Consider the following 26,678-nt stretch of genomic DNA (forward strand, 5'->3'; position numbering starts at 1 on the left):
GGGCTTTTCCAGTTCCCTTTGGTCCAGTGACCTTACCAACTGACTTGCTGACCCCTGGTCAGTGCTGTTTGACCTACCAATACAAACCAAGGATCCTAGGGCCCAAGTCATCTGCTCTGAAGTTTTACATTCCTTTATGTGTTTTCTTTGGGTAGAATACGAGTTCCTTGATGGCAGGGACTGTTTCAATTTTCCATTTGTATTCCTAGCCATTAGTATGGTGCTTGGCTATTAATAAATGTGTTTTTCCCCCATTCATTTCTTCATCTTTTAAGTCCCTGGTTCCTTGTCTGTAAAGTGGAAATTTGAGGTTCAAGTGAGCTGCTATATGTGAAATGACTTTATAAATTTTAAAGGCCCATATGTAAGATATGATTATCATTAATAGAGTGCCAAGATAGAGAGTATTGCTATGCCTTTATTTTTTAGTCTTCATAAAAAAAAATATTGACTTCCATATGAAGCAACATAGTCCAGTGGATTGAAATCCAGGAAGATCTTGTTTCTGACATGATGGCTTTGTGACCCTAGGGAAGCCCTTTGATCTCCGAGTGCTCTAGGCCCCTCTTTAAGGCTCTAAGTTGCAGAGAGATGATGACATATAAGTAGAAGAATTTCTTCCTTGGAAGTTCCCCTACACCAATGAAATCACAGGTCCAATATCTATTCTTATCACAAGTAAGCATCCACTAAAATCTTTCTCTGATGCCATACGATGGTACGGAAATGACCGTGGGCTCCAGAAGGCTATGTCATCAGGATGCAAACTGGTGGGTGTTGCTAAGCCAGTCCGGGTCTAGTTTATCACGGAGAAGCCCAGCTCCAAAAGTGGACCACCAGATGATGGGCATTTGTGCCCACAAATCCACAAGACCACCCCCTAGGGCATGGAAGGCTTATGAGTTGCATCAGTAAAAGGAGAGAACGGAGTGGGCACATAGAGGAAAATCATGCAACGCTCTGAAGTATTGTGTCTTTGGAGCGCTGGACTTGGAACTGGTGGAAGTGTGGAATGTTAACACGAACGAATTCTGCTTTCTCCTTGGAGATTAGGCACCCAGGGGATGTGGGAGCTTTCCCCCTCAGCGCCCCCTCCTTCCCATTCCGAGAGGGCGCTTCTGGAGAGCTGCTTGGTCACTAGCAACAATGGCCTCCTTTGTGTGTGCGGGAATCGAACACTTGAATCAGGACTGGGAACCGAAGACTGCAGCGAGCCGCTTTAGGTTGCTGAACCCCAACATTCGTTTTTTAAATCGGAATCATTTTTTTTTTTTAAGTTCCAAATGCAAGTTTTGGGTGACCCTCTTCCCTGCCTGGGTAAGGTGGTCAGAGGGATGTCAAGGAGCGGCGCCGGGGTTTCTAGTGAAGTCTGCTCCTCCGTTTCCTGAAGGGGCGGGGTAGTGCCCCCCCCCAGACTGCAGGGACTTCAGAAAAGTTCAGCCCACGCCGCCACCCGCAGCGTTTCCCGAACTCCTCCGCGGCCAGCACTGCCCCGCCCTCTCGATTTGCATATCTCCGCCCCGCCCCCTAGGACGTAAGCTCCCCGAGGGCAGGGGCCGCCCCGCCTCCTCCCGGCACCAATGCTCGTTTCGGACGGAGGACATTAAATCAGCCGGAAGGGGAGGTCTGGGTGAGGCGGCGCGTCCCCGGGGTGTCCCCACCCCCGCCTCCCGGGTCGGCGGCGCGGACAAAGGCAGGCTGGCCACGTGCTCCTTCCCCGAGCCGGCCGGTGACCGTTAGGTGCCCGCCCCACGCCGTCTCCTAGGTGACGGGGCGCTTCCCCCGGCTTTCCCGTTCGAGTCTCGCGCATGCGCGCCGCTTCCCGAGGAGGTCACGTTCTGGGCTCTCTTCCGGGTGGCCGTTGGCGACCCGCCCGTCCTTCCGCTCGGCTCGGCCCCGCCCCTTCCGCTGCGGCCCGGCCGAGGGGCTCCGGCCCCGCACTCGACCTCCGGGGGGCCCTGGGATTCCGGCCCTCCAGAGTGTACGGCGGATCAGCATCGCCCCCCGCCCTGGCTCTGCGCGGTGGCCGAGGCCTCCCCGGCAGGAGCGGCCCGGTCACAGTCTCCCCGGCCCCCCGGGAGGTGGGAACTCGGAGGCGGGCGGTAACGCCACAGGCCGCCCCTCCCTTCCAGGCCCCTGCGGCCTAGAGAAGGAGCCGGAGGAGGAGGAGGAGGAGGGCGGGGAGAGGCCCGGGCCGCGCGCGGGGACCCGCACCTCGTGTAGCCCTGTGTACAGTCCGCCACCTCCGTAGCCACGAGCCGGTGAGGGCCTGAGCATCCCTCTGTAAAGAAGCAGAGGCCCAGGGAGAGGAAGGTGGACCGGAGGGGGCAGGGGGCCCCCGGAAACCGAGGCCCGGGCCGGGACGTGCCCCGGACCCTCGGGAGCCACGCTTCACCACCGAAGCTGCTATTTGAGTCATTTCACATGTTACCACCCCCACCCCCCTCCGGCACATAGGGCCAAGGCCCGGTGTGAAGGGATGGGGTGGGGGGCCCCAGCAGGTGGCACGAGCTCTCCATTAGCCTCCCCATCCTGAGCAGAGCAGAAGGGCCGAGTGGAGCAGCAGGAAAAGCAAGCAGTAGCAGTAGCTTAGGCCCCCCGAGGGGCGGCACAGCCTCCAGAGGTGGAGGTGCTGGGGGGAGGGGGAAGGTGATGAATAGGCCCACTATTAATCTAATAGGCCTCACTCAGATCCCACTTGGAATGTTGCCCTTGTGGACACCACATTTTTAAAGAGCATCGATGAAGCTCCATTCATGCCCAATAGGGATCAGTGAAAAGAATTTGGGGTTATTTGGAGAAAACATCGAGAGACACGATAGCTCACTTCAACTATTTGAGGGTTTATCAAATGGAAGATCGTGGACCTGGTGGTTTTTTTTTTAATTTTTGCAAGGTAGTGGGATTAAATGGCTTGTCCAAGGCCACGCAGCTAGGTAATTAAGTGTCTGAGAGAGACTGGATTTGAACTCGGGTCCTCCTGACTTGAGGGCCAGTGCTAGATCCACTGCGCCACCTAGCTTCCCCGATGGACTGATCTGGAAGCAATATATCAAAGTGTCAGCCTAAATCTTGAGGAAAGAAAAGCTACAGATCATCAAAGCCTGGATGAACAGAAACTTGATTTGGTTAAAGTCCCTGAGTGACTTAAAACATTTCTTTATTATTTTTTTACCTTGATTCTCTTCGTTTATTTTCTCTTAAAGATTTTGAGTTTTACAGTTCCCCACCCATCCCCTACAGAAGGCAGTTTTTCAATCTTTACATTGTTTCCATGGTTTATATTGACTTTATTATTGAGCTATAGTTTCTCAATTGTTAAATGTTAAATACATAAAAGGACCAACAAGGTGGAGTGAAGGGATGATTATAAAAGGTACCTCACAGTGTTTCTTTAAATAGCAAATCTAAATACAATATGTAAAATAAAGTTGACATTTCATTTTAGAAGTTTTCATCATAATGGAAGGAGTCCAGGTTTCAAACCTGGCTTTGCTACTAATTCACTAGAACATCTTGAACAAATTTCTTTCTCTTTTTGGGTGTCAATGATTATGGCAAAACAGGTTTGAAATTAGAGAATCTTTTAAGGGGAATCCCCTTCCATCTCTAACTTTATATAATTTTGTAAAAAGCTTTTGCCTAAAATAAGGCATATCCACATGGCATTACTCTGTCTCCTCTTGGAGAGGGTGTGGAGTAATCAGGCTTTGTATATGTTTATAGGGGCATGATTTGAGGGGCAACAATCTAGGAATGACCCAATTTGGGCTTTATACTCAACTGTTCTGATCTCATAATGGAATATATTAATTGCAATAATAAGCAGTTATGCTTCTTATCAGGGGTAATGATTTTTTTTTGTATTTTAGTTGGTTTTCTGTTGTGCAAAAATCAGTCTAACCTAGGTACTTTAAAATTTAAGAACTACTGTCCTCTTTAACATGTGCTATTATATCACCTCACTTCTGAGAGCTTAAGTGACTACCAAAGTGGGTTGTCAGATTGACCTAGTACATTGGAGCTGGTGACACATGTAACCTGCAAGCTAACTTGTAGGTTCTCAATCACACTTTTTTCCCTTGAACATGTCAGCCTGGAGAGTGGGGTTAATAAGCTCTTTGTATGTTGGGCTTAACTGTTCTTATCTGGACTGTTAAGTTCCTTCCTCAGCTAAGAGGGGGCTTGTACCTAATAGGGTATCGACTTGGGAGAACCAGGGGCTAATAGAGAATGGGGGCAGAAAAGTGGGTACTTGAACTTAGTTTATGTCTTGCTCCCCTAGAAATGGACCAAGATGATCCTGGAGAGGCTATGGCAGAACTAAAGGAGCGCCACATTGGAGGACTGGGTGTCTTACAAGTGGCAGCTGGCACTGGCTTATTTGCCTATACCTTCTGGGCAGCGTTCCTTATGCCCGGTTTCCGAAAAGTGCCCTTGAAGCTTCAGGTAAGTTGGCCTTGTTGGGGAGAAAAGGGGGGATGGTAATTGAAGAGCAGCTTCCAAATTTGTGCTTTCTTTTTCCAGGTACCCTATGTCCCAGCAAGTAGGAAGCAGGTAGAGAATGTGCTGAATCTTCTCCAGGGCCGCTCTGGCAACATGGTGGATTTGGGCTCTGGTGATGGCAGGATTGTAAGGAAGGAAAAAAAAACTCCCATCTCTGCTCCTTCCCTCTATCCCTTCTGGGGCATAGAGTTCCTTTCAAGTTTTTCTACTCTCAGTTTATTTCAGCAAATTCTGAAAACATTTATTGACCATCTGTTATCAGCAGAGTTCAGCACTGAGGTGCATAGAGAGATGAGCAACAATCACTACTCTCAAGGAGAGTCCAGGATAGTATTTTTCAAGGGAAATTGTCAGAGAATGGGAATAAAACATAGACACAGTTTAACTAATATGATGGTGAATGTCAAAAAAAGTACATACAAAATGTAATGGGAGATTTGTAGAGAGAGCGATCATTTCCAGTTGAGAGAGGGACAGGTTCCTGGAAGAACTGGATCTTGAGGGATGGGTAGGATTTTAGTGGGAAGAGAACATTCCAGGAAAAGGGAAGGATATCAGCAAAGGCACTGAAGGTAGTACAATTTCTGAAGCTATCATGTGGAGGCCTTGTGTACCAGATTAAAGAATTGGGTTTCTTTTCCCACATTCCATCTTGAAGGCCTCAGTCCCTACATCAGGTGAAAGGCTCTTCTGGATACCACTCCTTCTGTGCTTTTCCCTTGTACCTATATTGTGATATCTTTGTGTCAAGTTTTGCCTTGTCTCCAGCCAACACCACCTTTGATCTTTGAAGGACATGGTAGGGAGTGCTCACTGTTTGGTACTACAGGTTTTGGCAGCATACAGACAAGGATTCTCTCCTGTTGTGGGTTATGAATTGAATCCCTGGCTGCTTCGACTTTCCCGGTTCCATGCATGGTGGGCTGGTTGTGCTCAAAATGTTTCCTACCAGAAGAAGGATCTCTGGAAGGTAATTACAGCTCTGTATCCTTTATTCTTTCTCCTTAGTTCAGGATTCCAATTAGCTGGGATTGGTAATGAGATCAACAAAGCCTTAAATACTGATAGGCTCAAAGCTAATTATATGGCCAAGGCCAGGGGCCTAGTGAATCTAGTGGTAGGAGGTGGCTATTTTATCCTCATCTTCCAAATCATCTTGAAGACTTGAAAAGGATTTTAAGACAATCTACTCCAATCCCTCCCCTCATTTTACAGAGGAGAAAACAGACCTCAGAAAGGGGAAATAACTTCTAAGATCACAGTAAATTAGTGGTGACTGGATTTCAACCCAGGTCTCCCTACTCAAAGTTTAAAATTCTTTCCATGATCTTATTTTATCTTAACACCCTTATTCAGATCTATGTTAGAGGAATAACAAATTTCCAGAGTACTTGGAAATGAACTACTTTTCTGTTTCCTAAGTGATTGTGGCTTAGGGGCTCTGTCCCTCTGACCTCTCTGAATTGATTAGACTTGGTTAAACAGTTTGGTTTGGATGAGTTAAGATATTTCCTCACTTGCTAATACGATACTTTTTTTTTTTTTTTTTTTTTTTTTAGTTTTTGCAAGGCAGTGGGGTTAAGTGGCTTGCCCAAGGCCACACAGATAGGTAATTATTAAGTGTCTGAGACCAGATTTGAACCCAGGTACTCCTGACTCCAAGGCAGGTGCTTTATCCACTGCGCCACCTAGCCGCCCCATAATACGATACTTCTTTAGGTTTTAGGGACAGCAGAATAAGATATTGTCAAAGGCTTGAAACAGTCATTAGTCTACCATAACTTGGAATTTGAGGCCATCAGTAGAGGAAGGAGAGCAAGGGAAGCTGCCCAAGGTCAATGACTTGCTATTTCCTGGTTCCCCTGGAGTTAAAAAAACCAATTTAATTACTGGGAATATGAAATACACATGTTTAGAGATTTCTAGGTTCCCCGAGTATAGCACAAAGATTGCCTTTACCAGGTGTTTCCAAAGTAGAAGACATCTGAAAAAGTCTGTTCCTTGAAGCTGTCATCATGTCCTCTCTCCTAAGCAGTCATATCTCTTCTTCAGGTGAACCTGGCTGACTGCAAAAACATCACAGTTTTCCTGGCTCCCAGTGTGGTATGTCTGAGCACTTCCAGAGACTCTAGGGCCATGGGATTTGTTGAACTAAAGTATTCCCAGGGCTAGGGAATGATTCAAACTGAGGTAATTGTTGCATTGTGGGCCAGTGCCCCATCTGTTTGGCTTCACAGCTAGTGTTTGCTTGTTTCTCTAGCAGTCCCCGTGAAAAATCAACAGGCTGTTCCCAAATGGGCTGGCATAAGATGTTGCTAGGAACCCCAAAGACATCTCGATGCCATGAGATGAAATGGGAACGTTTTAGAGAAGTGTAGCAAGCAGAATTAAAGGTCCTTGGAAGACCTTGTTTGACCTAGGGTGCCAGATTAACCATAAAGTTACTGGCTTTGAACTTCAGCCTTTTATGGCCAGATCAACATTTTCCTAGCTCCTGTGACCCTGTGCTTCAAACCAATCCCTTTATCCAGTCCCCCTTACCCCCTCCCCCACCCAGTCCCTTCACAGGTTACTTCTGACTTGGCCTCTTTTCCACAGCTCCCTCTCCTGGAAACCAAACTGCTAGCAGAATTGCCCAACGAGGCCCGAGTGGTATCTGGACGATTCCCTCTTCCCAGTTGGGAGCCAACAGCCACAGTTGGTGAGGGCCTGGACAAGGTTTGGGCTTATGATATTGGACATATCCGGCAAAATATGGAGATGAGGACAACTCCCTTTCAGGGAACACCTGTCTAGATTTTGGGCAGATACAGCTTCCTTCATGAGAGGGGCACATATCGTTACCTTCAATGTAAGGGCACTTTTAGCCAGTCCTTGCCCAAACAAGGATTTCACCTCCCTTAACCACAGAGAACCAGGATGTGCTCTAGAAGAGAGCTGATTCTGGTCATTGAATTTTGAGGTTCAAGTAATTATAAGCCAACACTGAGGGAAGGTCAAGACCATTTCTGAAGATTTTCACTGGCAATTCTAGGTTAAGAATTGAAACTTGTTTCTTGTGGTTTACATTTGAACACAATAAAAGTTTTTTCCATTTTGATGTTTTCTTGACTACCACTGGAATTTAATACCCTTTCCCTACAACTACATATCTTCTCTCTAGTTTTTTTTTTCTGAACACCAGATTGTTATCAAATTAAGCATCCCAACCATACCTTAATGTGAGTGAACTAAAGAAAAGAGAACTTGGGTTGCTCGTGGTATGACAGTGATGGCCTAGTTCAAGGTCCAGCATAGGAAGGAATAAGGCATTAACAGTAATGGTAGACAGAAAATTCTGGGAAAATTAGACTTCTTCCACCTGCAGATAATTGAGTTCATTCCCATCCCTAATGCTCCAGAAATCCATATGGAGTTCTCTGCCCGTAAGCTTTTAGGGCAGTGCCTCCAGCTGTTTCTTGGGAATAGGTTGAGCAGGCATAGCTAGTAGTTGGTGGTGCTTTGGCTTTTCGAATTTAAGGAAACTCTTCAGCTGCCTATTATGAAGACTCATTCCCCAGAAGCTTCCTCAGCCTCAAGATCTCCTGCTTGTACCTGTAGAGAGGATCCAGGGAAGATAGTTTTGCTTTAAGTCAAGTCTCATCTTTTGAATCCCTACCTGAGCTTCACTCAAGGCACCATTTTCATTAAGTGATTTAGGCTTTTGAACATTCCCAGCTCTGACCATTCACATTTTCTCTGTTGGTGCCAGGATTAGCACCTATTCCATTGGTGGTATCTTGGTTTTAGGTAACTTCGAAAATTCTTAATAGGTAACAAAAAAAATCCTAGTTTTGATGAGACTTAACACTAAGTACCTGGTTATTTTTGAAAGGAAGTATATTACTTCCTGTTGTGTGGAAGAGGTAGGGACAGAAGGGCTATTGAGTACAGTAAAAAAATCTGAAAGTCACAAAGTAACTAGCTTAGATTCTTGGACCTCAAGTGGGATGATGAAGTCTGTATTAGGGAGGTGAGGTGTTGAAATCTGAGGACTCTTAAGGGGTCAAATGGGGAGAGTGGCCCTACAATCCCAGTAGAGCCTAGTACAGCTAGAGTCTTGGGTTTCACCTTGACTCACCTCCCTAGATGTTTGTTCACGTATTCTTGCAATTGTGAGAGTTGTTCTTCTGCCACCAAAGCCCGTCTCCACAACTGGCACCGCTCCTTCTCTAGCTCACTCTTGTAATGAGAGAAAACAAGACTTGCAGAATCTCAAAGACAGAAACAGAATTTTCTCTGGTCCAAATTCTGTGTGATGCAAGATGTTCCTGCACAACATGCCTGACAATTGACAATTCAACTTATCAAATGAACCTTTAGTGTGATGGAGAACTTGCTACCTAAAGAGACAGCCCGTTTCAGATTTTTAATAGTCCTAATTGTTGGTTATTATATTCACTAACTTGTGCCTTCTTGGGATGAAGAAAGATAAGCCTTATTTCACATGATAGTTTCCCCTTATTTTCTCATTTATAGGTGATTTTGAGTTTTCAACTTGATGGGCTCGCAAAATACTTCAGGGCACATTACACATGTTGCTTCATTTGATGTAACTACTTTGTGAGGCAGGTGCTATTGTCCCCATTTTACAGAGGAAACTCAGGTTGGGAGAGGTTTAGTATCTTTCCAGAGTCAAATTAATGGACTAAGCCAGTACTCAGGCCACAGGTTTAACTGACTTCAAGTGGATCACTTGTTTCTTTACTCAAATTTGCTTAGTCATATTAAAATATTTTATAACTTAATCTTTCCAGCCTTATTTCATGTTAACTGTTTTAAGTACCCTCTATTTTAGCCAAATTAACTACCTTCTATTCTCCCATTTCCATGCTTTATAAACAATCTTGCTAATGAAAATGATCTCTCATCTTCAAAATTTATCCTGGTACTTAGACCATATCTCTTAAACTCCCTACCCCAACTCCAGCATTTAGCTTTAGACACCGTGAGGGCAGGGAACTCCTGTGATTAGCACATAATAGATCAGGGTGGGAAACCTCTTCTGCCAAGAGTCATTTGGATATAACATTTGCCTGCATATTTGTTCAAACATTTAATTCACCCCCTAAAATGTTAAGCTTTATTGAATTCTGATTCTCCACCCCTGCCACTGCATTATTCAATATATGCTTGTTGAATGGGTTTGGATCTTCCCACCATCTTATTTGTGTTGTGGATATTCAGTTTCTCAGTGACCTTTTTACAGTGTGGGCTATTACTAATAGCTAATGCTGTTGGTGGGCACCTAGATGGCCCTAGGCCTGGAGTCAAGATCACCTGTGTTCAAATCTAGCCTCAGATAACTAGTATGACCTTGGACAAGTCACTGAATCCATTTGCCTCCCCCAGGTGAGTCTGAATCAAGAACCCTGGGCCTGGAGTCAGGAAGAACTGAATTCAAATATGTCAAAGTAGAAACCCTGGACATTATTTGCCTTAATCCACTGGGAAAATGGCAGACCATTCTAGTATCCTTGCCAAGAAAACTCCAAGGTCAGTAGAAGGTACATTGAATCATGAGTTTAATGTGACTGACCAATAGCCACAGTGTTATTGTCGTGGTCTTTATTTACCAGGGAAGAGCACTGTCACCTTCAGATTGGTACCTCCCCAAAAGAGAATTACTCCTCATAGTTTACTGGGCAGCTATACAGGGTAGCAGTTTTTTCCCTTGCTTTGCCCTCTACCCAATCTTGGTTTCCCCCTTAGCAAATGATCTCAGCAGGGTAATGAATGATAAACCACTTAAATTTAAACTTGAGATGATTTGGGATTGGGTCTTTAAAAGTCCCATATATAATCAGGGTCTTCACATATCTGAAGGACCCTGGAGGAAAGGGGATTGGCTTGTTCTTTTCAGCCTTATTGGGCAGAACCAGAATCAAAGAGGAAGCAGTCAAGCGTTTGAGATAAGTTTTGGTTTAATATAAGAACTTACTAAAACTTCCAGAAATGGACTGACACTTTATGTACTCTTTTTTTAATTGGAGATACTCAAGCAGAGGTTGACATGATTGCATGTTAGGAGGGGATTTCCCCTTTAAGTAGGAAAACTAGATGACCTCATGATTCTGCAGAATTCTATAGAATCTAAAGATTCTATAAAACATTTAGCATTAGTCAAAATAGTACTAGAGAAATGTGTTGTTAGGTATAGCCCTAGCATATCTCTTGGGATGGCATTCCAGGCAGCAATGAGATGTGCCCAAGGATCTGAGATGGGAACCCTAACCTTTCTGCCCTTAATTAGAGAGAGGAAGCACCTTTGATCTGAATTCCTAACTCCTTCATCCTTTGCACTGACTTCTAAAATGATGGATGGTGAGGAGGATGGGAAGATTATTAGGCTGAAGAAATTACTACGATTTTCACTCTGAAATATCTACTACCTGAGTGTTTTGGGTGAGCTCTTGAAGTTGCTTCTGGATTTCAGCCCAGAACATGTCATCCCTAGGAGAGAAGAATAGAGCATATGTGAAAGATGTAATAGTGCAAATTGGTCTCTGATCTCAGAAGGCAGGCGGTGTGACTCGCTGGTCTTTTGGAAATTATTCTTTGGCTTCAGCTGACTCCATCCTCTACTCATCATCCCCTTCTTTGGAAGATTTGTTGTATAATAAATTTCTGCTATGGTAGAGCAAGAACTTTGGGCCTCATTTGATCTGACCACTTTCCTCATGGTACTGTGGAAAGTCTTAACTTGGTCACCTAGAGGCTCCAAGTTTTATCACAGGTTCCTCATCTGTGAAATGGCAAATAACATAAAACCTAACTCACAAGGTGGTGAAGATCACATGAGAAAATATGTAGTATTTTATAACATTTATTTTAGGAAATATATAGGTGGCAGATTTTAGTGTAATCATACTATTAGGAAGAATTTCCTAGAAATTTCAGCTGTCCTACAAAGGAATGGACTTCACTGAAAGATTATGAATTCATAGTCATTAGAGATATTTAAATTGGAAGCTGAATGACCACTTGTCAGGGATATTGTAGAAAAGTAATCTATGCTTCAAGAGCAATTGATTAAGTTTACATCTGGGGACTCTTCCTTTAAAAGTCTGTTTTCTATCAAGACCTTGAACAGATGCTCTCTGGTGGTCAGTGAAATGCTTGCAAGTAATTGGAAAACCCCTATAGGCAGGAACTTGCCCACCCTAATTTCCTGGTGTATAATTAGTTGCAGCTCATCCATACAACATCAATGACAAGACCCTGCACACAGAAAGTGTTCAATATATACTTGCTGAATGACTAAATAAGTGATTATACATCTATTAACTTATTTGTGTCCCTAAATGGGCAGGGGCAAGACAAATATTTCCATTTGATGAGGAATTTCAAGTTCAAAATATTGTCATGCCCATTAAATATCAAATAGTCCTGCTATAGGTGACCCATGATTAGAAGCCAGGTTTCATGAATGAGTCCAGAGCTTTCTGGGTCAGCCTAGGGTCCCCCAGTCTGGGGTACCCTTAGGAAAAGGAAGCAGAATCTATAAGGAATGAAATCAGGAAGAGAGTAGTCATATCCCTTTTTCCATTCCCCAACTTGTTTAAGCCCTTCTTATTGCCACTTTTCTCTTTTTCATGGTCAGCACCTAATTCTTGGGCTACTAGCCCCAAATAAGGGTACAATTATCACTCCTACCAATCTAGATCTTGTTTTGGACTGTGGAGCATGCCCAATTCCATACATATCAAGGACACTCACCGTGGCAAAGGTGCTCCCAAAGCAGAAGCTTTATTGGATCCATTCTGTGGGAAGCAAGAACAATTGTAAGTAGCTCTTTTCTTCCTCTCCCTATTATTATTATTATTATTTTTTTGGTTTTTGCAAGGCAAATGGTGTTAAGTGGCTTGCCCAAGGCCACACAGCTAGGTAATTATTAAGTGTCTGAGATCAGATTTGAACCCAGGTACTCCTTATTCCAGGGCCGGTGCTTTATCTACTGTGCCACCTAGCCGCCCCTTCCTCTCACTATTTCAAAACCACTCTGTCTCAGGTCTTTGACCCATTTAGTCCTGTATGATATTTTTGACATTGACAATTTTGGGGATAGCCCTTGAGGATTTCTCTTAGTGATATTTTCAGAAAACCAGAAACATCACCCAAAGGTATTTGATTATCTTTTAATTCATAGAGCTCTGGATTTAATGTCTAGGTTTGATTCCTGGGTCTTGCCTCTTTCTACCGTTGTGACTTTTGGGTGTGATGCCCCCGAGGGCTCAGTTTTATTTTATGTAAAAATAAAAAAAAATAAAAGTTCCTAAGGTCCCTTCCAATTATAAATCTATAATCTGAATATGAGTCCTTTCCTTGGGGGATAATAGCAAGGAGAAAGAAAAGTTTTCCATTTTGCTTTTGTTTTGGATAAAGAGGATGAAATTGTATGCTCACATAAACTATTTGAATTTTCCAGACTCTTACTATGTCCCATGTGTCATAGGATGTCAGAATTAGAAAGAATTTTGTGACTCATTTAGTCTCACTCATACCTCAAGCAGGAATTTCTCCTAGAATATTTCCAAAAAAATTGGTTATCTAACTTTACTTGAATAGTGATGGGAAATTCACTATTTCAATATTATATTCTCTGTCTGGATAGTTTTACTGACTAGTTTTTTTCCTTTTATCAAATGAAAATCTTCCTTTCAGTACCTTCTTTCCTTCATTCCAGCTCTGACATTCTATGATTTTATGACTTGGTTGAATAAAATTATATGGGATACCCAGGATTGGTTTCTATTTGATGCCTTATTGTGTAATTATGGGTCAATAAATTCTCTAGCCTTTTTCAGATGTCATTTAGATTCAGTTGAGAGCAAAAAGACTACCTTGGTCTGCAGTTCCTGAATTTGAGTCTCCAAGTGAGCCTTTTCTTCAGGAAGCTTGTTGAGGTCTTGGGTTAGGCTGGACTGAAGATTAACTTCATTAATGGTGAAGTGAGCTTCTGGAGGACCAGGTTCCATGTCAAGACCAGTCCTGGTCTTAATCTGCTCCCTCTGGACCCTAGAATAGGCTTTCCCTGTCACCCATTGCTTTGATTGTTGCCCACAAAACCCCAGAAGGATCCAGATGTAGCCCTGACTCCATCTTATCCCAGTGAGCTCTTGGTACAGTTTCCTTCTGATGAAGGCTGAGTCTGCAAAGACACCCTTTACACCTAAAATGGACCTGCCCAGATTCTCCTTTCTTGAGAAAAAATAAAGTTGAGGCTTTTGACCTATTCTTTGCCTTGTAGAAATAACATTCCATTTTAAATGGAAAGTTGGGAAGAGTTGCCCAGGTGAGGCTCTAGGTCCTTAGGGGGGAGGTATTAGAAGACAGTACCTGTAGGCATAGAGTAGACTCTCATGACTCTGCATCAGGCTCTCCATCCTCTTCTTGTAGTTCCGGGCAACCTTGGCCAGTTGCTGTTCTCGGCTTCGGTGTGAGACCTGTATGTCACTTAGCATTCCATCCAAGAGTTTCTTCATTGCCCCTGGCTCTGCAGCATCAGTCTGTTGAGGTCCTTGGTGTCCCTGGGTAGTGTTGTCCATGTAAGACTGTCCATGGTCCCAGAAAAATTGAAACCATGACCAGTTAGACAAGCCATCGGAGTCCAAGGAGCAGTGGACAATGTTGCTGAGCTGGACTAATGGCAGAACAAGACTTCATCCAGGGGTTTGCAAAACTACCTAAGACAGGTCTCTTCTTAAAGCAGCTCTCACTAAGAAAAATCATCTTGAGGACATGACCAAAACTCACCTGTAATACTTTTGAAACCACCCCTAATCCACTTGCACCTAACATGAACCCTATTGGAAATTCTCTAAAACCCAGCCTCAAACCACCCCCAACTATTCCTTTATTGCAAGAATTGTTCCTGTACTTTATACTGGGTAACCCAGTATACAATCATCAGGATTCTTATAGAGGGGTCAACCTGGGCCACCACTGCTCCTTACCCAGTACTCATGAAAGAATGGCCTTGTTCCCCCAGACCTCATCTAGTCTCCTGAGCATCTCATTGTTCTTCTAGATTCTTACAGCCATTTTCTTCACATAGTACAGAAGCCTGGTACGATACTCCTCATTCATCATCTTCAGCTGTTGCTGCAGTCTAGAGTTCTCCTTTTCCACTTCTCGAAGCTGTTTCTGGGAAGCAGACAGTGCCTGGAAGAAGTAAAGGAGGACACTTTAGGAGGCAGGGTAACATGGTACTTGCTAAGGACCTTCTTCCCAACCCCTTATTGACATGGCTTCCTGGGTCATAACTCAAACTAGTTTTGCATATTTAAAATGTGTGTGTGTGTGTGTGTGTGTGTGTGTGTGTGTGTGTGTGTGTGTGGTTTTCAGAACCTGGAGAAATTCCTGGGATTAATGACCAGCATAATCATAAGTTTGTTGCTTAAAGCCACAGTCACTTGCCCAGGTCACCAAATAAGGTCCACACTCAGTGATAGATCCTAGCTTCCTGTTGCCTAGTCAGTGCTTACTGAAATTGGAATCACAAGATCTGGTTTTGAATCATGCCTCTACTACTGTGAGAGCATGGGTAAACTCATTTCCCTCCCTAGGTCTCAGGCTCCTCATTTGTAAAATGTTAGGATTAGGGAAAAATCACTAAGGCCTCTTAAAACTCTAAATGTTCTCTGATCCATCCTGTGAAGAATCACTGGTAAAAATGTAATTGCTGACTCACCATATCCTGCTCATCCATCTTGTGCTGTGTGCCAGAAATCTTCTGTTTAGTATCCTGAAGTTCTTTTCCCAGCAATGCCCTGAAGACATGTGGTATTCAAAATTGGTTCAATGGTAGGGTTAGTGACTTCAACGAGCTAATAATCCTACCCTTCAGACAGTGAAAATCAAAATCCATGGGACCAGATATACTTATCTCTAAAGTCTTTCCAATCTGAGATTGGGAGGGGGTGTGTGGCCAACATAGGTATGCCCCAGTATGTCTATCTTTTCTCCGTCCTCCCCACCAATAGCTAGACCTCAGCATTCATGGATGAAACTATGAGAGGGTGAAATAATAGTTGATTAGATGGCTGGGTGACCCAGCCTTGTTTCATCCCTTGAGAAGGGAGCAAGAGCCCAAAGGATATCCTTGCTCTGACCTCTTGTGCTTGGACTGAAGAGGGAGATAGAACTTAGCAGCTAGTATTAGACCTTTTCTTGAACCTTGAACCTTTGACTTGGTTCTGAGGGAAGGCATCAGGCCCCCAAGGAGCCAAGGGTAGCACGCTGTCAAAATGGAAGTAATTCTGGTGTCATAGGTCTATGGGTTCTATCTCCTACTTTGCTCTTCTATAGCTTGTTAGTATTTGGAAATGTATTGTTATAACAAAAAGCAGTATGGTGATGGTATGAGATGAGCCCATAACAAAGATAAGAAAACCTGGGTTCTAGCCCAGTTCTAGGACTAATTCACTGTGAAATTTTACAGAAATTATTTTCCCTCTAGGTCTCATTCTAAGGTCCTTTTTCTAGTTTGGATATGGTATGTTCTAAGATTCTTTCCATTTCTTATAGTACATGTGCTGTGATTCTAAGTTTTTTTTTAATTATATAAATCTTTTATTTGTTTTCCATTTATGTATAACAGTAGTTTCTATCAATCATTTTTGATAGTTTTGAATTTTATAATTTTCCCCCTCCCCCCAATAGAAGGCAATCTGATAATCTTTACATTGTTTGTATGATATGCATTGATCAAAATTGAATGTGTTGAGAGGAAAAAACATATCCTCAAGGAAGAAATAAAATATTAGAGATAGCAAAATTATGTAGTATATAAGACAACTTTTTTAAAAATTGAAGATAATTTTTTGTTTTTGTTTAAACTCCATAGTTCTTTCTCTGGCAAGAGATGGTATTCTCCATCACAGATCTCCTAAAATTGTCCCTGATTATTGCACTGATGGAGTGAGCAAGTCCATCAAGGTTGATTATCACCCCATTTGTTGTTAGGGTGTACAATGTTCTTCTGGTTCTGCTCATCTCATTCAGCATCAGTTCATGCAAGTCTTTCCAGACTTCTCTGAATTCCCATCCCTCCTGATTTCTAATAGAACAATGGTGTTCCATCACATATGTATACCACAATTTGTTTAGCCATTCCCCAATTGATGGTCATCCACCTGATTTCCTGTTCTCAGTCACTACAAACAGAGCTGCTATGAATATTTTTGTATATGTGGGTTTTTTTATCCTTTTTCATGATTTTTTCAGGGTATAGACCCAGTAAAAGTCTTGTTGGATCAAAGAGTACGTACATCTTTATTGCTCTTTGGACATAATTTTGAACTGCTTTCCAGAAAGGTTGGATCAGTTCACAGCTCCATTAAAAATGTATTAGTGTCCAAGATTTCCCACATCCCTTCCAGCATTGATCATTGTCCTTTTTGGTCATATTGGCCAATCTGAGAGGTGTAAGGTGGTACCTCAGAGATACTTTAATTTGCATTTCTTTAATCAGTAATGATTTAGAGCAATTTTTCATTTGATTATAGATAGCTTTGATTTCCTCATCTACAAATTGCCTTTGCATATCCTTTGACCATTTGTCAATTGGGGAATGGCTTGGTTTTTTTTTTAAATAAATTTGACTCAGTTCTCTATATAGTTTAGAAATGAGTCCTTTGTTTTCCAATTGTTTTCCAATTTACTACACATCTTTTGATTTTGATTAGTGTGGTTTTGTTTGTGCATAAACTTTTTAATTTAATATAATCAAAATTATCCATTTTATTTTTTATGATGTTCTATATCTCTTCCTTTGTCATAAACTGCTCCCCTTTCCCTAGATCTGACAGGTAAACTATTCCTTGTTCTCCTAGTTTGGTAATAGTGACTTTTTTTGTCTAAATCCTGCACCTATTTTGATCTTATCTTGATATAGAGTGTGAGATGTTGGTCTAATCCAAGTTTCTGCCATACTATCTTCCAGTTTTCCCAGCAGTTTTTATCTAAGAGTGAGTCCTTATCCCAGAAGCTGGACTTTTTGGGTTTATCAAGCAGCAGATTACTAATCATTTCCTGCTCTCTCTTTTGCACCTAATCTATTCCACTGATCCATCACTCTATTTCTTAGTCAGTACCAGATAGTTTTGATGACTAGGATTCTAAATTCTATAAAAATTTTGCTGCTCTGCAGACTAATGAAGCAGAATAATTTTTTATTTCCTTTCAAAATAATCTCTTTAATATATTTAACATAATTGTACATGTATAATTTATATCAGATTATTTATTGTCTTAGGGAGTGGGAAGGGAAAGGAGTAAGGGAGAAAAGTTTGGACTCAAAATCCAAAAATTAAAAAAAAGAATGTTGGAAACTATCTTTACCCATAATTGGAAAAAAATTTAAGTGCAAAAACCCCTTAATCTCTTTTTATACTGGAACATCCCCCCCACCCCATGCTGCTCTGACCACTTACACTCTCTCCTCCAGTTTCTCTTGATGGGTCTTCTGCAGTATCTTCATCTTTTCCATCTCTTCCTGAATATATTCTTGACTGGCCAGAAACTGTGGCCATCCGCAAGAAAAGAGATACAGAGATACTGTAGTGAGACAATTCTTGTTCCCAATCATTGGCTACTCTTTTGGTTCTAGTTACATATTCATTTATATCTGATATCATGTTCAAAGTTGGCATAAACTGGCTTGTTAGAAGCTGTTCATAAAAATCAGCTTTAGGTTGCATATATAAAATTATCATTTTACAATAGGCATATTTACTTAGTATAGTATAAGTCATTCACCCAGCCCTATGTTCTTCTAGTCCAATTTTCAGAACCATGAAGATTCTGATCCAGAGACTACTGGACTATTATGAGGACAGTGTTTAGGAGCATAGTGCTCCTAGGGACTTGGGGACTCACCAGGGCATTAGGAATGCTCTCCCAAACTTACTTTTCTTAGGAGAGCTGCTCCTGAACTCTATCTATTTGATCTACTGATCTACTCCTTTGTTCTCCACATATAGACTGTTTGGAGTTCATTAAAACATTCTCGATCATCTCCTTGACTACACTGTGATCTTCCCTGGAGATAGGGATACTGTATTTGCTAGTATTTTGAATGTAGAAGGTATTCTTCCAAAGGTCTAGGTCAACTTGTTTAGGTTTTTTTTTTTTTTTTTTTTAGGCTTTTGCAAGGCAAATGGGGTTAAGTGGCTTGCCTAAAGCCACACAGCTAGGTAATTATTAAGTGTCTGAGGCTGAACTTAAACTCAGGTCCTCCTGACTCCAGGGTTGGTGATCTATCCACTAGTTGTCACTGTCTAGGCCAACTTGATTGTAATTTTTTGGGAAAGGACATAGAGGTAGGAAGGATATTGTGGTTTTTTTTAAATAAGAAGTTAAGTTACATTTCTCTCCCTTCTTACTATTCCAATCATGTGAAGGTTTATACATTTGATATTTGACTATATGTGTCTCTGTGATAAGGAAAACTTAGATTTTTTCCTTGTCTTCTTTTCTTGGAGGGGAACTTGGACCTGGTACACTTACCTTCTTCTCCATTTTCTTCTGCTCCTGTTTTGAGGCAGTATCTTCTGGCTGAAGATAGCAGGAAAGGCAAGTGAGAGGTAAATTTTGTGGAATAGTCACTTCCCCATGTTTTTAACTACTAATCTATGTCCTTGTCCCTCCAAACCCCTATTCAGAATCCTCCTCCTGGAAATTGTTCTAAATTAAATTCTAGTACACTTTCTTTCGCTATATGCTCCCTTAGGCTCATTTGCCCAGATCTGTTACTTGTCATAGTAATGTTACAGTAAATTTTCTTCTCCCTGCAGCTCCCCCCACCCCCAACCAAATAACTATTTGAATGAGAGTAGGGGAAGTGGCACAATGAATAAAGTACTGGAAGACAAGTTTAAATTCTACTTTAAGAAACTTACTAGGGGTGGCTAGGTGGTGCAGTGGATAAAGCACTGGCCTTGGAATCAGGAGTACCTGGGTTCAAATCCAGGCTCAGACACTTAATAATTACCTAGCTGTGTGGCCTTGGGTAAACCACTTAACCCCATTTTGCCTTGCAAAAAAAACCAAAACAAAATTAAAAAAACCTTAAAGCAAGATATAAAGACTAGTTATTATCATAACTCCTTATTATTATTCCTGATGTGCCCCAGAAGAGATGGAATAGAGGTGGGTGGAGAAGTTGAAAACAATATGCCTAAGGTGAATTCCTCAGAAGAGAGCTATTTCTAAAGGGACCCTGTCAAATGGGTCATTTCCTAGGAGTAGAGATAGGGAAGAAATAGCTATTATCTGAACCTCTCAGCTCTCCAAGTTCCTCTGGCTCTTTGGGACAAGACAGGATTGATTGCACCTAGAGGGCTGAATTCATGGGGCAGATCCCAAATGAATTAGATTCCTAAGGGTTGGGTAGAAACCTAAGGAGGGAGCCTAGGATTCCTATCTGACTTCTTGTCCCCTCACCTCAGCTTTGTGCTGCTTGGCCAGGGTCTGGTAGTTGTTCTCCAGGCTGTTGTAAGCATCTGACAGCTCCTGACGCTTGCCTTCCAGTGTCTTTAGCTGCTTTTCCAGCCCTAACTGCTCATGGCCAGCTTTCTCCCCAGTCAGTTCCAGTTCCAGGACTCTACTCTTCAGTGCCAGAATCTGTGGAAGAGCATGAGCACAGTGAAAGGGCTGCAGTGGCCCTACTCTTCCTCTATCCTCATCTACAACTCCCCATTCAAGATCTTAAGGTCACCCAAGAGGGTGACTGGTAGGTTCTATGATTGGGAGCAGTACCATGGAAGAAGCTCTAGGCTGGGACATGGAGGAGCTGGGTTTACTCTGGGCCACCTTCAGTGGGTTAGGCCAACTCATCTCTGAAATGGGGACAACTTAACTGCAAAGGACTGTCTCCCTGGGGCTGAGAATTAGAATAATGTGAACTGGGCTTTCCCCTGCCTGCCGTTTTACAAACTCCTAGAGAAGGATGGGAAAGGGAGGATACACAAGTAGATACATACAAATATGCACACACACACACACATAGGCACCTCACACTTCAGCTCAAAGCTCTCCGTCTCATATTGCTCCCTCAAGCGATTGGTTTCAATTTGGAGGTCGATGAGTTCCTTATAAATCTAGTAGGAAGGGGATGAAGAAGGTGGGTGATAAGGCTACTGGGTGTTGTTATTATGGGGAAAAACAAGGAACAGACCTTGACTCTGTCCTTGGGCAGTTCATATCTGGGGACCTAGATGCTGTCTTTGGGGAGATCACAGCTTAGAGGATGGACATATATACTGCAAATATATGGCAATTTCCAAATGAGTGTTATAAATAATAGGTAAATTAGGAATTCAGAGAAGAATAAGATCACACTAAACTTAGGGGTGGTCAAAACTTGAATGGATGGGTCAGGTCTGAGAGAAGAGGGCAGACATTTCAGTCAAGGGAAATGATGTGAGCAAAGGCAGGCAGATGGGGACGTACACATTCAAGTTGTAGGAAAAGGTGTGTGTGAGGGCAGAGGGCAAAATAAGGCAGGCTAAAGAGGGCCTTGTGTGACCAATTAAGGGCCCTAAACTTTTTCCTGTTGGGGTCTTGTGAAGGAGGATCAGTTAATATCACTTCCCTTAGTACTCTTGTATACTGCCTTCTATGACCCCTGCAAAAATCACCTGTAGCTTCTGTTCCTCACTTAGCACCAGCTGGGCAGATAGGTTAGTCTTGGAGTTGGTCGTCTGCATTTTAGTTTCATGGAGCTCCCCTAGCCTTCCTGGCAGCTGATGACTCCTGTGCAGCAGCTGGACCTAGGCCAGCAGGGAGAAGGGGAAATAGGGTGTATTCACCACAGACAGACTCTTCCTCTCCCTCTATCTACCCCCTTCTCTGCCACCTTCTGACCAACCAGACAACAGAGACTGTCAGTCCACTTCAGTCAGAACAGAGATGTCAGGTACAAGGCCTGTGGCTGTCTGCTAATACAACACTCTCCGAACTAGATTAAAATGTAATTAGGGAATATTTAACAATATAAATAAAAATACAAGAAAATATATTACATTGTAAAGCTGTCAATTTGTGGTCCTCAGGGATCCTTTCATATTTTTTAAGGGACCCCCCCCCTTATCATATGTGTTTGACAGCACTTTGCTTAATTCTTAGAGAAGGAAAAAACCTTGCCCTGGGAATTAGATCTGTATCTAGTCCCAGTTGTGCCACTAACTAGCTGTGGCAACCTGGGCAAGTCCCTTCCCTTCACTGGATCATATATGGCATGTATGAAAAAAGTTGAACAAGATGATTTCTAAGGTACCTTCCAATGCTGTCCTCCGATGTCCTACAATTCTTGAGACAAAAGAAAAGAGCTAGGGCATTATTCGTTTGGGTTATTTATGCTGAAATATTGACTCCCAAATACTTTCATTCCTTTCCCTAGCACCCCCTCTCCTTTCTAATTCCCTTCATTCTAAGAATATTAGATGCTAGAACTCAGTAAATGCCAATGAATATCCTTCATCTCACTATAGGTATAGGAGAAAAGTCTGGAGAACAAAAACATGGATTATACCCAAACCTTATTATAGCCATAGTAACATTCTCTTCTCAATCTCTCCCTAGAGCAGGTCATACAGGAGCTGAATAAACACCTCCTTCTCTCCTGGTCTTTCTCAAACCATCCCAAAGAAGGGTCATAGAGCAGGGATTCCTTTTGGAACAAAGGCCCTGAAGGAATGACCATGTGCAGCCTGGAAAATCAGAGATTTTTCCCAGGCCTCTTCCTCACACTTTCTGAATCTGTCTAGACAATCTCAGCCCTGATGACTTTTGTCTCTTTCCTTCAATCAATCATCTAGTCAGATGATGATGGATACATAGTTCTACTTTGCACACCTCCCCCGCCCAGTGATTCAGAATCACAAAATATTAGAACTAGAAGGAATCTTAGAGAGATCATCAAATTTCCACACAAATCTACCAAAAAAGAGGCTGTGACTCCAATAGTCACACAGCAGAGGATTGGAACTAGAACTTGTGATTTCAAGTCCGATGCTCCATTATATCATATTTCCCCACATCTGTGATCAGAGAAGAAACACTCCTTTCCCTCTTCAATTTCTAGGATTAGTGTGGGAGAGAAGGCTTGAAAGGAAGGGAGTGGTGGTGGAGGGTCTGAGTGAACGGATCCCACCCCCAGGGATGGGCAGGGACTCACTTGCTTGTCTGCTAGCTGTTGTGCTGTGGTGGCTGTGCCCACTGGATAGTCCTTGCCCTTTTGGTTTTCTGCAATGTAAAATATAGAGAACTCTAGATGAGTAGAGCTTAGTCTAGAGGAACAGTGTGGAAGGGAAGCCTCCTCCCCTTAGGGTTTCTACCAACATCAGCCAGTTGCTAAGGGGAACAGTTGTCTTCATGTTTGTCACCTGATGAAGCTCCCCATGGATATCAGGTTACCAGCATGCCAGAAGATGTCTAAAGGAGGACCGTGTCATTATATTTTGTATATAATTCATGTACACAGTTTCATCTTTCACAAAAGGGAAGGGGGAACTACAGAATGTCAACAACCCACCCAACTCCCTCATTCCAATAGACAGGGAAATTGAGGCTTAGAGAAAAAGTTATTTACTTAAGGTCACATAGTAGGTTAGAGGGGACTAGGAAACTAGGGGTTCCAAGCCTCTCTCCATTGCACAAAAATAAGATCCTTTCTCATACTGATATTTACTCTATGCCATAAGCAGTTATTAAGTACCTACTGAGTGTAAGACACTATTGCAGGCACGAAGGACCAAAGCCATGAGCTTCACAAAGCAGTTCGTTATCTATGCCAAGGCTCAGCTGAAGTCCTGTTTTCTCAGTCTTAATGCTTTTATCTTCCCTTTGTTGAGTGTCTCTCTTATTAGTACACAGTTGCTTGGACATTGACTTCCCATTAAGACAAGGTTTCTGAGAGCTTTTTTTTGTATCCTCAGTACTTAGTACAATATCTGTCATATAGTAGATGGTTAATTAGTGCTGCAGAGGGTTTCAGTCAACATGCCAAGGGACTTCCTTCAGACCTCTTGATGGTTTGGACATGTTTGTAGGTTATTCCTTTGCTTAGCCTTTGTTCTTGTCACATGACTTGCTTGCTCCCTTTTCTGGGCACAGAGCTCTCTGATGATTTTCTTTATTCTCTTCTTTCTCATTTTTTAATGTTCCAGCCCACTCATGCCCACCACGTTTCTGTATTGCCCTTTGGATAACCCTCACATTTAATCTTTGGAGACTGTGGAATTCCATGACAATCGTATAGTATAATTGGGAAAATATTGATTGGCCTTGGTTTCAGGGAAGACATTAAATACATCTGTTAGTTTTTCATTTTTAAATGTTTCTCTTGGTTTTTTGTTTTTTTTGGCTGAAGTGTTATTAAAAACACTGAATAGTTTCTCAACCAACTCTCTTCTTCCTATTTGATTTTTAACCCAGTTTATTGCTTATGTCTTTCCAAAATAAATGTATTTCTGGACTAGCAAATTCAAAGGCAGTTACGATATTTTATTGATGTTCTTTTTATAGTATACTTACTTCCCAATGACTCCTCATCTACCCTACTCCTCCCAATAATACAGTTCTTAACTGTAACAAAATACAACTGAACAAAATATGCTAACACAATTGCCATGTTTGACAGCATTTATCACATTCCACACCTGCAGGTTGCTATCTTCTACAGTTGAGGTAGAAGCTCTCTTTCACTGTTTGTCTTTTGCAATTGTGATTGGTCACTATATTTATCAGAGTTCTGATGTCTTTCAAAATTACTTTTCTTTATATTAATATGCCCATTGTATAAATTATTCACTTGGTTTTATTATATTTATAAGACTTTCCAAGTTTCCCTGAATTTCTTATTTGTTTCTTATAACAATAATATTCTATCTCATTTATATGATAATTTGTTCTACAATTCTAGTTCCTTGCTGTTAAAAATGTTTCTATAAGTATTTTTTTATTTGTTCCACATTTGCCTTGTAGTGGTCCTGCTGAATCAAAAGGTATGTATAGTTTAGTGACTTTCTCATATATTTCCAAATTGTTTTACAGAACATATGGATCAATTTATAGCTCCACCAAAAATGCATCATTGTTCTTGTCTTTTCACAGCTTCTTAAAATTTATCTGATTGGCAGAAAGTAGACATTAAAATCTTGTTTGTTTTTTTTCCTGTGTGGTTGGTTAGGTTAAATTCTTTGTGTTATAATAGATCTCATTTATGAGACTCTGAAGTATTCCAGTACTTGTTGCAATCCATTCATTCACAAGCAAACATGGATATCTGGAGGTCCATAGACTTTCATTTAGATTCTGCACAGGATAGCCTCTATGAGGATGGCAAGTAGCCTAGACATACATATATCTCCTTGTTTTATGCTTTACTTGATATGAATAAAGAGGGTCATTGAACAAAACTCTATCAATACATTTTAAATTTTTTTTTAAATTTATTTAAGGCAATGGGGTTAAGTGACTTACCCAAGGTCACAACAGCTAGGCAATTATTAAGTGTCTAAGATCAGATTTGAACTCAGGTCCTCCTGACTCCAGGGCCAGTGTTCTACCTACTGCTTTACCTAGCTTCCCTGTCAATACATTTTTAAGAAAGGAATCTTGTAGGATTTTGAATATATACATGGATTACACCTTGTTGGAAGAGATACTATGAGATGAAACACTTCTTTATAGTCAACAAGGAATAAAACTCTGGGATCTCATACTCTATGCATTTTAGTATGATCTGCTGGAGAAAATCTTTTGTGAAAACTTGACTTTTTTCATGCCTCTATTATGTCCTTGATTAACATATTATTCTTATATTTTATAGAGAAAGTAGGCACAGGGTTCGGTAATTTATATTTTTCCACTTGCCTTTAAAATGAAGCCTGTGTTTTTTGAAGTTTGGTAGTCATCTTATTTTGAAAATTGATTTCTCAGTGCCTTTCAAAATTATGTTGGTACCAGCATACATCTTCTCATTTTTATTATATCTGGTCTTGTCCAGCTGTTCTTGCCCCTTTTTTTATTTTCTTTTTATATGCTTTTTGAATTTTAGTTTGTGGCATTTGATAATGACATTAATACAGGGTGTCACAAAAAACTTAGTACAGTTTTAAGCTATTCATGCTCAAAGACTTTTGCCTTAAGACTTTCTGGGGGGGGGCAGCCAGGTGCTAAAGTATCTAGAGTACTGGTCCTGGAGTCAGGAGAACCTGAGTTCGAATGTGGCCTCAGACACTTAATAGTTGCTAGCTGAGTGACCTTTGGCAAGTTATTTTACCCCATTGCCTTAAATGAATAAAATAAAAGTTGAAAAAAAAAAAAGACTTTCTGGATGCCCAGCTTAGCTATTTAAGGTTTGTAAAGATTTTAAGCTCTTGTTTGACCCTCTCAATAACTCTCTGAAGTAAGTAGTACAGTTGTTATTTTTACCATTTTACAGATTCGGAGACTGAGGTTCAGAGAGGTTAGTGACTTGTCCAAGTTCCTACAGCAAGTATCAGAGTTGAATTCTAAACCTTCTTTTTCTGCTCTCTCATATATATGCCTTCTTTCATATATGGGACTGGGATATTTTGATCCAAATCTGGGGTTTCACTATCAATCAATAAGCATTTACTTCGTGTCCAGCACTGTGCATAACACAGATGACACAGATCTTTCAGCCATCAAGGAGCTTTTATTTATCTGGAGCCAGAACAGGCACAGAAACAGGCATGTGCAAAATAGGGGAAGGGACTAAGCAGGTAAAGGCACTAGGTAAGGGCTCTTGCAGAAGACAGAGCTTGACTTGTTTTGTTTTGGGTTTTTTTTTTTTTTTTGCAAGGCAAACTGGGTTAAGTGGCTTGCCCAAGGCCACACAGCTAGGTAATTATTACGTGTCTGAGACCAGATTTGAACCTGGGTACTCCTGACTCCAGAGCCAGTGCTTTATCCACTACGCCATCTAGCCGCCCCCGTTTGACTTAAAGGAACTCGAGACCTAGAGACAGGTGAGGAAAGAGCATTGCTGACTTGTGGTCCAGCCAGTGTAGAAGTTACAGACAAGGGAGAGGGAGGGTTTGTCTGAGTAACAAGGTCAATGTGGATGGACTATAGGAGGATATGGAGGGGAAGAATATGTC

General features: G+C 41.9%; 2 protein-coding genes across 3 annotated transcripts; one reads left to right on the plus strand and one right to left on the minus strand.

The window, feature by feature from the left end:
- Positions 1 to 1,872: 1,872 nt before the first annotated feature.
- On the plus strand, positions 1,873 to 7,610 carry ANTKMT (adenine nucleotide translocase lysine methyltransferase). 2 transcript variants are annotated; one of them, XM_074197087.1, is made up of 6 exons: positions 1,873 to 2,261; positions 4,286 to 4,449; positions 4,528 to 4,632; positions 5,336 to 5,476; positions 6,559 to 6,609; positions 7,105 to 7,610. In XM_074197087.1, exons 2-6 carry the CDS (start codon positions 4,288 to 4,290, stop codon positions 7,300 to 7,302), a joined length of 657 nt encoding a protein of 218 aa, XP_074053188.1. In that variant the 5' UTR covers positions 1,873 to 2,261; positions 4,286 to 4,287; the 3' UTR covers positions 7,303 to 7,610. The 2 variants fall into 2 exon arrangements, with proteins under 2 accessions (XP_074053188.1, XP_074053189.1); XM_074197088.1 differs by having other exon boundaries at positions 1,873 to 2,081.
- Positions 7,069 to 22,906, minus strand: CCDC78 (coiled-coil domain containing 78). The gene is made up of 13 exons (XM_074197086.1): positions 21,189 to 22,906; positions 20,562 to 20,648; positions 19,993 to 20,172; positions 19,057 to 19,104; positions 17,982 to 18,070; positions 15,239 to 15,317; positions 14,584 to 14,709; positions 13,885 to 14,099; positions 13,389 to 13,563; positions 12,265 to 12,308; positions 10,938 to 10,998; positions 8,627 to 8,727; positions 7,069 to 8,100 (listed from the first exon to the last, which is right to left on the minus strand). Exons 1-13 carry the CDS (start codon positions 21,255 to 21,257, stop codon positions 8,046 to 8,048), a joined length of 1,329 nt encoding a protein of 442 aa, XP_074053187.1. The 5' UTR covers positions 21,258 to 22,906; the 3' UTR covers positions 7,069 to 8,045.
- Positions 22,907 to 26,678: the final 3,772 nt, after the last annotated feature.

Source organism: Macrotis lagotis, chromosome 8 (assembly GCF_037893015.1).
Source record: "Macrotis lagotis isolate mMagLag1 chromosome 8, bilby.v1.9.chrom.fasta, whole genome shotgun sequence".
Classification (NCBI taxonomy): Eukaryota; Metazoa; Chordata; class Mammalia; order Peramelemorphia; family Peramelidae; genus Macrotis; species Macrotis lagotis.